This window comes from Natrix helvetica (genome assembly GCF_964273705.1).
Source record: "Natrix helvetica genome assembly, chromosome: 2".
In the NCBI taxonomy this organism is placed as follows: Eukaryota; Metazoa; Chordata; class Lepidosauria; order Squamata; family Natricidae; genus Natrix; species Natrix helvetica.
The window spans coordinates 124,563,574-124,575,597 of NC_138552.1; the positions used below are offsets into that span (position 1 = coordinate 124,563,574).

Consider the following 12,024-nt stretch of genomic DNA (forward strand, 5'->3'; position numbering starts at 1 on the left):
CCGGTTCTGTGGGTGTGGCTTGGTGGGTGTGGCAGAGGAAGGATACTGCAAAATCTCCATTCCCACCCTACCCCAGGGGAAGGATATTGCAAAATCTCCATTATCACCCCATTCTGGGGCCAGTCAGAGGTAGTATTTGCCGGTTCTCAGAACTACAGAAAATGTCCGCTACCGGTTCCCTAGAACCTGCTGAATTTCACCCCTGCTTTAAGGTATTCATAGGGTGATCTTCAGCAAAATAAGGAACAGACAAAGCTCAGTACTGAAAAGCTGCTTCTTTCAAGTTGTATATATGAATATTATATATAGCAATAACATGCAATGTGTAAACAACACTCTTGGCGCTATGAGGAAGGGGAATCAGATTTTTTGCATGTATTTACTATAAACCTGCACTGTAAAATTCAGATTCCATACATTTACAGTCTTCTGGAAACTTCTGTAGAAAAGACCAGAGCTGTGATAGCTGGGGCTAAGAGATTGTACTAGAAATCTCCAATACAAACCTCAACCATAAATAAGGAACAGATTAAGATAGTTCATATAAAACACTCTTAAAAAAGACTATGAAGCATTCTTTAAAAAAAAAATCATCTGTTGCTGAGCAATTTGACCATAACCCTATTCCTCAGCACAACCCAGTTTTTGTTGAGAAAATGAAAAACAAAACATCTTTCTTCTTCTTAAAAGAACTGCACAGCTTTTACCTTTATCAGCTTCTCAATTTGTTTGTTACGGACAGATGTATTATCAATTGCCAAAACTTCAACAGTCTCTTCTTTTTCTAATTGGTATTTGTTTACTCCAACGATTACTTCTGAACCTGTTATTTTTCAAATATTTAAAAAATAATAATGTTTGTTATTCTGTACCTGCGATCAGCTGAAATGAGTTCACAAAGTGAAATCAGTTCAAATACACATTCAATATAAAATAACTTTTACACACAGACCCACATATAGAGAAGCTAAGATATTTCAATGTACAGTGCATTCAGAAAGCATTCCGACTACCTTCACTTTTCTCCATTTGTTATGATGCAGCCTGATTCTACAGTTGTTGAAATTCATTTTTTCTCATTAATCTACATTCAGTACCCCATAATGACTGAAAGCAGAATTTTAGAAATGTCTCTACATTACTAAAAAGAAAAAAACTGAAATATCACATTGGCATAATAATTAGACCCTTTACTCAGTACTTCGTTGAAGCACCTTTGGCAGAAATTACAGCCTCAGGACTTTTGGGGTATGACGCGACAAGCTTTGCACACCTGGATTCTGCCACTCTTTCTTGCAAATCCTCTCAAGCTCAGTCAGGTTAGATGGCAACCATCAGTGGACAGCCATTTTCAGGTCCCTCCAGATATATGTTCCATAGGGTTCAACAGGGCTCTGGCTTGGCCACTATAGGGCAATCACAGAATTTTCACTAAGCCATTCCTGTGTTAGGATCTTTGTCATTTTCTCATGTACTTTGCTTCATTCAGCTTTCCCTCAACCTTGACCAGTCTCCCAGTCCCTGCTGCTGAAAAACACCTCCACAGCACAATTCTGCCACCCTGCTTCATTTTTGGAAAGATATTGGGCAGGTGACGAGCGGTGCCTGGCTTCTTCCAGACATAACATTTAAAATAGAGGCCAAACAGTTCAAATTTGGTATCATCATATCAGAGAATATTTTTCCTCACAATCTGAGAGTCCTTCAGGCCAGGGGTGTGTTCCTACCTGCTGAACAACCAGTTCGCTTCACGTGCGTTTTGGCCGTGCGCTCTCACTTCTCTCGCTGAATTCCCGTAACTATTCTACTTCAAAGAATGTTTGTGCACATATGGTAAGTGTAGTTATCATACTACAGGATCATTTTCAAATGTTGGAATTTGGATTATATATCATATACATAATGGAAAAGTTAGAAGAACTTTTTGTGACTGTAATTTACAGAACAAAATAATAATATAGCTGTCTAATCACAATCACTTCAAACATATTTAAGTCTTGTAGAGCAATTATATATTTTGTCTTAATAAACTGTTGAGCAGGAAAGGAGCCAAATAATTGCTTAAGTGAACTTAAATGCTTTGGTCTGTCCAAGAAATTTGAGGATGGGAGTGGGAAACAGTCTTTATTTTTCTATTTAAAAGTTATGCAATATAGAAGACTGCTTGAGAAATATGAATAGTCTCCTTGGTCATACAAAACTAACAGCAGTCTTCATGCTAAACAATACAATGTTCCAATGCTCTTCTTTTATTCAAAATATTGCTAAAAGCCAAAACGTCTTCATTGTTTTACATTTATTTTGGAATAGAAGTTAAAACAGAAAGTTGAAATCAAATTCTTATTCATGCACATATATTAACTTCAGTGAGATAAGAGAAGATCTTCTAAATGCTTACATGGTTCAAGAATAAATAATTTTGATTTCCTTACCAGAATCAATCCTGGCTTGTCTTCGAGCAGCACATTCTTCAATGTGAAGTTTTGGTATTCCTTCAGCTACAGCTTTGGCCATTCCACCCATCTCCTCAATCTCATTGATGAGCTAACAAAGAAAAGCTGTTAATGACTATAAGTGTGCTTATTGTCTAATATTATATTTATTTAATAAAATTTCTAGGCTCCCTAGTACAGAAAAATTAAAAATTAATTACCAAAAAGGAAAAAATAAGAACCCTCTTTATAAACAAGTAGTTAATATAATACAATACAATAGTAGAGTTGGAAGGGACCTTGGAGGTCTTCTAGTCCAACCCCCTGCCTAGGCAGGAAACCCTATAGCGTTTCAGACAAATAGCTATCCAACATCTTCTTAAAGACTTCCAGTGTTGGGGCATTCACAACTTCTGGAGGCAAGCTGTTCCACTGATTAATTGTTCAAACTGTCAGGAAATTTCTCCTCAGTTCTAAGTTGCTTCTCTCCTTGATTAGTTTCCACCCATTGCTTCTTGTTCTACCCTCAGGTACCTTGGAGAATAGTTTGACTCCCTCTTCTTTGTGGCAACGCCTGAGATATTGGAACACTGCTATCATGTCTCCCCTAGTCCTTCTTTCTCTTAAGCTAAACATACCCAGTTCCTGCAACCGGTCGTCATATGTTTTAGTCTCCAGTCCCCTAATCATCTTTGTTGCTCACCTCCGCACTCTTTCTAGAGTCTCCACATCTTTTTTACATCGTGGCGACCAGAACTGAATGCAGTATTCCAAGTGTGGCCTTACCAAGGCATTATAAAGTGGTATTAACACTTCACGTGATCTTGATTCTATCCCTCTGTTGATGCAACCTAGAACTGTGTTGGCTTTTTTGGCAGCTGCTGCACACTGCTGGCTCATATTTAAATGGTTGTCCACTAGGACTTCAAGATCCCTTTCACAGTTACTACTACTGAGCAAGGTATCACCTATACTGTACCTGTGCATTCCATTTTTGTTGCCTAAATGTAGAACCTTACTCTTTTCACCATTGAATTTCATTTTATTAGATAGTGCCCAATGTTCAAGTTTGTCAAGATCCTTCTGTATCTTAAGCCTATCTTCTGGAGTGTTGGCTATTCCTGCCAGCTTGGTGTCATCTGCAAATTTGATGAGTTCCCCATTTATTCCCTCATCCAAATCATTGATGAAGATGTTGAAGAGTACTGGGCCTAAAACAGAGCCTTGGGGTACTCCACTGCATACTTCCCTCCATGTAGATGCAGTTCCATTGAGAACTACATGTTGAGTGCCGTTGGAAAAGAAAATACTTTTCCTAATTCTTAAAAGGATTGATGTCCCATGATAGTTTAAAAGTAGCTCAAACTCAAAATGAAAGAACCTAAAAGTTCTTCTACAAATGGTACATACCTAACTCCCAAATTCAACATATTAAGTATGTTCTTAACTTAAGACTTAACTGGTTTGAAGTAGAGAGGCTTGATGTCGCAACAACACGACATGCAATCTTGGGGCTCCAGGATTGTTGCCGATATCTCTGTTCCTGGACGGTCCTTTTGGACCTAAACTGTTCTGAAGGAACAGTGATAGAGAAGAGCATCCTGCTGATCTCAGGGAAATCGCAAAGTCCCTGATTGATCCAGGAGAAAGCTCTTTTTGCCAGCTACAAGAGAAGCAGCCAAAATGGCTGCAGAAGGTTGGGACAAGCCCCTGAAACAGAAGCAGTACAGGAGAGACAGTGTGTCAAAATGGTGAGAAAATTTTTTATTATTAGAGAAGGAAAAACCCAAAAGACTTGGAGTTTAAAATAAAATTGAAGACAGAAGAAAATAAGCGGCGAATTAACCCTGGTTCAAAACTATCATGTTATCTTTTCCACCTTAATCTTCTTTGTTTTCTATCGATGGACTTTTTACAAATGCCTCTTACTTTTAAACTGGACTAGTCTCTTTTCTTCCTTCTTCCTCTATACTTTTTCAATTTTTTGTATTCGTGGATTAAAAGTTCCTTCTCTCGTAAGGCTTGGTTGGAGTGTAATGTTTAAACATTTTTTTTCCTCTTCTGGAGCTTGGAGTTTATAGAGGCAAAAAGGTACAGAGGCAAAGAGGTAACACTGTCATCTAGTGGCTAGAGGCTTCGCAATATCTGATATTACAAAACTATAGGCTTTGTTTACTGAAAGGGTTAGTGGAAAACATTTTGTTTATACAGGTGTTCCTTTGAAGGAAAGAGAAAGCTTTGATTTGAAAAGCTCCACTGAATTTGTTTGAAACCTAAAAAGTCTCGGATGTTTTGGCAGTATTTATAACCTGGAAAATGGCACAATGTGAAGAAGAAAAGGCACTAACTTTGCAAATAATTTTCTTAGAAATTCAAAAAGTTTTAATAATCACAGAGAGAATTGAAAAGAGACTTGAAATTATAGGTCAAAATACAGAAAGTACGGGGACAGTGATGAAGTTTGAGGACAGAGCTCAAGAAATCACAGAGACATATGAAAGTGATAAGAAAATTGTTGACACTGACAGCAAACTGAGAGTGGAAGGAAATGACAAGTGTGAAATATGGAAAGGAAAGATCGATGAACCGGAACTTTATTTCAAATGTCAGAACATAGATGAAGAAAGGAGAGAAAATTTAGCAGAAATAATGAGAGTAATCTCGGCAGAAGCACTGATGATAACAAAAGTTAAGCTGATAAAAGGAGTAGATAGAGGGTTTCGAATCCTTATAAGACATGCAATGAACAACAAGTTCTTAAGAGAAGTCCACATAAGACTTATCAAGAAAACACTTAGAATACAGACTTTACAAATTGCAAGAGATATTGGGCTACACTATTTCTGGAAGGATACAGGATTATGAAATGAAATGTCACAATAAAATTCAGTTAAATGTAGTTAAATTTTGAGTGCTATGTACAACGTAATAACAGCTATAGTCAAATAAATGATTAATAATGATAACAAAGCATTTATATATACTAGATAATATGAAATTTTATACAAACTGTAAGTGAGGATTATGGAGATGACGTTGAAAAGCCTTTTTATAAAAGATAAACAATTCTATATAGAATAGAATATAAAGATGTAATATCATTGGATGATTTCAGGATGATGTAATGAAATGCCATAATATAAATTTACTTCAAATCTAATATGCCTTATGTTGATAGGATGTAATAATAGCTAGGCTTAATGGATGTTTAATAATTATAACAATATGTATACATGTATATTAGATTGATGATCCTAATAATGGGGAAAAACATGGAATTGAAAATTACTAGAGAATGTTATCAATGCTAAAATAATAGAATGACTTAGAATAGGATAAAAAAATAACTCTTTATTATTGGATATATTGAAGATGATATAATGAATCATTATAATATTAATGGTTATATATTTAGAATACCTTGTCTAAAATGGAGAAACAATAGTGATAATCAAACAAAGGAAGCATAATAACAACGTATACAAAGATATCTTGATTGACAATATGTGAATTTTGATAAAATTCAAGTGATGACTATGGAAAGGACGCAGAAAGACCTTGTAACCAATCGACAAATGTAGTTGAAAAAGCTTTTGTGTTATATGTGTTTGTTTGAAAATAAAAAATTTATTATAAAAAAAAAGACTTAACTGGTTTTTCCCTTAATCCACAAACCTGTCTATTTGGCCTAAAGCCAGTTGGAGTGACTGGAGTCCAGTTGCACTCCTTTTCAGTCCTAGTAAGAAAATGTCAAACAACTTCTGAAAATGTTTCCAAGAAAACTGGGTGGATTTGTACAAAGCCATCTGCTGACTCATCAGTGGAAAAAGTAAAAAAAAATTGCTAAAATTTGGTGTGTGTGTGTGTGTATTATGTTGGGTAGATAGGAATCTACAGAGCTGTTAAAGAGGAAATATATCTATATAAAAAAGCAAGCTAGTTTCTGAACTCATATAAAAGAATACAAAAGCATCTTCTTATTCTCCATTCTCTATACTAAAGAAACTAACCTTTAAAGCGGCTTCATAAACATCATTGGTAAGAGATTCCATTAGAAATGAACCACCCCATGGATCAGCAACTTTAGGTATGCCAGATTCTTCTTGTATTATTATCTGTGTATTCCTTGCAATTCGTGCACTTTTCACAGTTGGTAGTCCTAAAGCTTCATCAAATGAATTTGTATGCAAGGACTGGGTACCACCAAACACAGCTGCCATTGCTTCAACTGTGGTGCGGATAATGTTATTGTAAGGATCCTATTACAAAAATAATAACTTTATTTTTTAAAAAATGAAACAGATGCAGAGTAATACATGTTGTCTTTTGAGCACAGCAATGTTCTGAATAATATTATTGAATTAGACTTTGACATCAGTTATGTCCTGGAAACTTTTAACAATATCGGATTAAAAAATACACTATGGTAATATAAATATTACTTCTACAGGTTGAACCTATCATAATCAAATGAAAGTGAGTTACTTACATTGGATTGGGATGCTCCCAATGATGAAATGGAGGGTGGAGAATCAGAAGATCAAATACATTATAAGGGAAACTATTTTTATGAGACATCTTAAACTAGCTTTCCCTAACATGAAGTCTTTCAGATGTGTCAAGAACACTCCTAGGAATTCCTACCTGAATTGCCACTTGGCTGGCCTAGAACATATCTACTAAACGTCAAGCAGATGCTTCAAACTTGTCTCTGGTTGTTTGTGAATCTGTTTGTATGTATAACAGTACTAATGCTAAAATTGGCAGAGAAGCAACTGACAGTCTTCAAATCAATGACCCAAAGACTGTAGTTGCTGCAAATGCTTCTCTCACTAATGTGAAACACCACCTTTTTCTACTCTGAACAGTTCTAACACTCCTGAGTGCCTAAGTTCTGTTTCTTAATTTATAAAATTTTAATCAAATAAAATATGTATTACTCTTTAACACATCCGCAAACACAGGATAGTAGGTTGCAGGAAAATCTGGGCAAAGCTTTAATGATCAATGAAATAATTAAAATACTTGTGGAGAGTAATGTTTTCATTTTTTCTTATTCCAGCCATTATGCTGCAGATTCCAGGAAACTAACTTTGCCACCTCCTCATGTCCTCAGCTGATCCCAGAATCTTCCCCCAAATTCAGCAGTGGTGATCGGGGGAATGAATTGGATTTATCTCTAATTAAGTTATAAAGAAAAACACATTCAGGAGTGCAACATATTGAGTATATACTATATTTACTTCTTTAAAATTTGCTTGTCATCATAACTGATATTCTGATTTGTACCTGTTCAGTTAGTGACCATCCTGAAGTCTGACAATGAGCTCGAAGGAGAAGTGATTTGGTGTCCTTGGGCTGAAACATTTTCTCTATTAAGTGAGCCCAAAGCCGTCTTCCAGCTCTTAATTTAGCTATTTCCATATAGAAGTTCATACCAATTCCCCAGAAGAAAGAAAGTCTGCAATAAAATAACTTAAGATCATATCTAGAATAAGCAATAAATGATAATATAAAACCTATATTTTAAATAAACAACAGTTCAATTTAATTTTTTTTAAAAATCCTCATTTTCTTTCGGCTAGTAAAACTACAGGCAATTTACTAAAAGGTCACTGAATCATGGCTATAAACCTCGCTGTTTCTATGGAAGAACAACAAATACTATATTTTCAGAGGGATGGACATTATATGTAGTCCATAGTGAAAGCAGAAGTTTGATGAATGTTTTAATTTAAATTAGTAGTATAGTATTCCAAACACACTCACCTACAAAACCACGAATAAATATACACCATCTTTTAAAGTTAATAATTATATCTTATTGGACTATTCATGCACTGGGAATACTGATAGGAAGTATTTTAGTAAGATGTCGAATAAAAAAACAACCCCACCCCACCCCAATCTATAGTACTCCTAATAGAATAGAAAATAGTACCTATTTTATTTTTATTTTATTTTAATCCAGATAAGCAAAATGGAAAAAAAAAGTTCCTTTCTTGTTTATCTTTTCTCCCTCCCCACTAAATGAATAAAAATTCTGTTACATCATTCTGTTGTTCTAAATGGGTACAAATCAAGATAATAGCAAGTATTAAATTGAATCCAACTGTTAGAACTTCTATCTCTACCTCCAAGAACTGACTGGACTATATTAATACCATACTAAAAAAGATCACTTACCTAATTTATGTAAAAGGCAAGAAAATCCCAATACTATAATAGTAAGCCCTAGTAAGACTATGGAATATAACAGTTCAATTCACAATATGTGCTTTGACCCTGAGGATAGAGAAGGAGCCACCTCCCCCGCCACCCCAAAAAACCCTGAATTCATGTACCTTGGTGCAAATTGATCAATGGTAAGACCAGCTTTAAGTCCAGTTCTGCAGTACTCCAAGCCATCAGCTATTGTATATGCTAATTCCAAAATGGCATCAGCTCCAGCCTCTTGCATATGGTATCCACTGATAGAAATAGAATTAAATTTTGGCATGTGCTGTAAGAAAATATGTACAAATTTATTCTATAACAAACACTGATCCTTATAGACATGATAACTACTTGGTAATTAAAGGAAACAAAACTAAACAATACCTTTGATGTATATTGGAAGATGTCAGCAATTATTTGCATTGATGGTTCTGGTGGGAAAATGTACGTATTTCGAACCATGAATTCCTTCAATATATCGTTTTGTATTGTCCCTGTCAGCTTGGATTGAGGCACTCCTTGTTCTTCCCCAGTAACAATGAACGTGGCTAAGATAGGAATTACTGCCCCATTCATTGTCATTGAAACAGACATTTTCTCCAAGGGAATTCCATCAAAAAGAATCTTAGTATCTTCTACTGTGTCAATGGCAACTCCGGCCATTCCAACATCACCCCGAACTCGAGGATTATCCGAGTCATAACCACGATGAGTTGCTAAATCAAATGCGACGGATAAACCCTGCTGACCAGCTTGAAAATGAAATTAATAATTTAGTAAAAATATAAAATATGATGTATACAATTGTATCTTCATCTTTGTTAAATTGAATTTGACTGAAAATGGGTATTCATTGTTCAAAACAATACAGACCAAAGGAATCACATAAAAAATTAGGGAAGAATACAGTCTTGCACAAGCAAGTGTCCAATTACACAAGGCTTTCTTTCATCCTGCAGCCCCTCAATTTTCATCAAAGAACCCACAATCCTCCAACTCTGTTATTCTGAGTAATCACAGAGGGCTATTTGTTATAGCAGAACTGCTCTTCCTGATTATATTCTTGTAAGCAATTTTATTAACGAAAGAAATCCATCCTAAATATTTAAATAGATTTCATATCATGTATTTACAGGACTGCAATTTATTTTTGAGCAGAAAAATATTCAGCATTTCTTGGTCTTTCTAATGAAATAAATTACATCTCTTCTGAGCAAGTACTTACAAAAATTTAAAAAATGTAAACTGAATGCTGTATATCAGGGGTGTCAAACTTAATTGAGGGCTGCATCAGGGTTGTGTTTGACCTTGAGGGGCCACAGTGGACATGGGCAGGGTAGGCATGGCCAGCTCGAGGTCACTCATGTCTGGGGCACCTGTGGTAGCTAGAGAAAATGGGCTGCTGAGCTCCATTTTCAGCTGCGATGCTCTCCTGCAACCTTCTGCCAGTGAAAACAGAGCTCTCCTGAGCTCCATGTGCAGCCCTCCTGAGTTCCATTTTTGCTGGCAGAGGCACCGCGGACCAGTCCTTCACTGTTTCCAGGGCGGCCCCGCAGGCCAGATCTAAGCACACCACGGGACGGATCCAGCCCCTGGGCCTTGAGTTTGACATGCCTGCTGTATATGATCATCCGAACAGGATGCTATTAATTCCTAAGCAACTTATTTCTGATATGAATTACCTATACATATATGTAAAGAAAATTAATATAAATAAATACAGTTACAACTGAAAGCCAATTTGATTTAGTGGTTAAAGACATCTGGCTAGCAATTGGGGGACCATGACTTTTAGTCCTGCTTAGGCATGAAAACAGCTAGGTGACTTTAAGCCAGTTACTTTCAGCTCTAAAAAAAAGGAGCAGAAATTCACTTCTAAAAAGGTGGCCACGAAAACTGCAGGGATTCATCCAGAAGTCAAAACTGACTTACAGTTATAAAAATATATTAAAAATATCTGATTACAACCGCAACAGTGTTGTCCTTAATGCCCAATCCCTAAGGAAGACATCTCACCCTTGATGTTATCTTTATAAAACATGTTGCTTTCCTCCACAGTACTGAAGCCAGCATATTGGCGGATGGTCCAAGGCCTGTATGTATACATGGTAGGATAAGGACCTCTCGTGAAGGGCTTTACTCCAGGTAATTCTTCAGGAAAGCCTGCTGTGTCACGTGTAGAATACAGTGGCTTGATGGCAATTCCCTCTGGGGTGTGCCATATCAACTCTTCAGGGCTTTTGCCCTTTAGCTGCTTTTTAGCCATTGCAGTCCATTCAGGATGGAGTACATGCTGATGCAGCAAACGCCAACTTGGTTGGAGGGGAAACAGACTTGCTTCTCTCCTGCAACATAAGGGCCAATGATGCAGAAGTCCATTCTTGACCCGTAACATTTTCTACTAAAATAGTCGTGAAGATGTGCCTGTATTCCAAGAGCTGGATAAAATTAATGAAGCAATTCATTATTTTTAAGAAGGCCAAAGAGATAGTATATCTTCCTTTTATATACCCCTCATGTAAAATTAGATGCATCCATTTTGTTTCAAGAGAAGAACAAGTTGTGATTTACAGACTTCTGAGATTCTAATTTCAAATTAACTTTTACATTTGTTTTGCACAGACTGTCTCTTAACTGTTTTCGCAAGTTCACAACTCAGAACTTAAGTGCAATTCAGTTGTAGCATGCCTACAAATAATCTTTAAGATTGGGAGCACAAAAGGACCAGGAAGAACCAGGATTGTTTAGAGCTATTAAGCAAGCTACTTGATATCTCCACCTATCAGAATATGGAGGGAACAAAGAAAGAAAAACAGTGCCTGCTTTCATTTCAAACTGTTCACCATAACAGGTGACCTCAGTAAAAATGCCATAGGGAAGAATAGCTGTTAGGGTCACTGGGTGAGAGCAATATATACTAAGTTAGTAATAAAACATCTATATAAACTCATGATGCCTTTTTAATAAGGCACCAAACTTTTGATCAAACATAAAAAAGTAAAATGTGTGAATCTTGAGTGTAAACTGTTACCTCACATTTTACAAGGCAAATGAAGAGATTTGGCGCTTAAGGGCTGGCATTCATCATATCTCCCAGTGACCGACAGTAAAAATGTATAGGTCTGCATTGTTTTGATTGTCTAACTATTATTTCCAAAACATTGTATATATGCCCAAAGACACTTCCTTGCAAAAGAGGAAGACGGATTAAGAGTGGTGATAGCTCCGAGGTAGGAGAATATATCAAAGTAAACTAACACCAAATCACAAGCTGTGTTTACACGGCATACTGACCCATAGAAACGTATCTATAATTTCTAGAATTAGCCTAATTTTCTTGGGTACCGTGACACAATAAAGGAATCGCCGTACAATC

At 36.2% G+C, this 12,024-nt stretch overlaps 1 protein-coding gene across 3 annotated transcripts in view; it reads right to left on the bottom strand.

The window, feature by feature from the left end:
• Positions 1-12,024, bottom strand: part of MMUT (methylmalonyl-CoA mutase) — a 32,576-nt gene that overhangs the window by 20,308 nt on the left and 244 nt on the right. For 2 of the 3 annotated variants that reach the window (XM_081944147.1, XM_081944146.1), the window contains exons 2-8: positions 10,665-11,086; positions 9,033-9,400; positions 8,777-8,934; positions 7,722-7,893; positions 6,443-6,691; positions 2,433-2,544; positions 708-823 (exon numbers count right to left, since the gene is read on the bottom strand). In XM_081944147.1, coding sequence (XP_081800273.1) covers positions 708-823; positions 2,433-2,544; positions 6,443-6,691; positions 7,722-7,893; positions 8,777-8,934; positions 9,033-9,400; positions 10,665-11,043 — 1,554 coding nt within the window. In that variant the 5' untranslated portion in view covers positions 11,044-11,086. The remainder of the gene's footprint in view (positions 1-707; positions 824-2,432; positions 2,545-6,442; positions 6,692-7,721; positions 7,894-8,776; positions 8,935-9,032; positions 9,401-10,664; positions 11,087-12,024) is intronic. The other variant, XM_081944148.1, reaches the window with a different exon arrangement.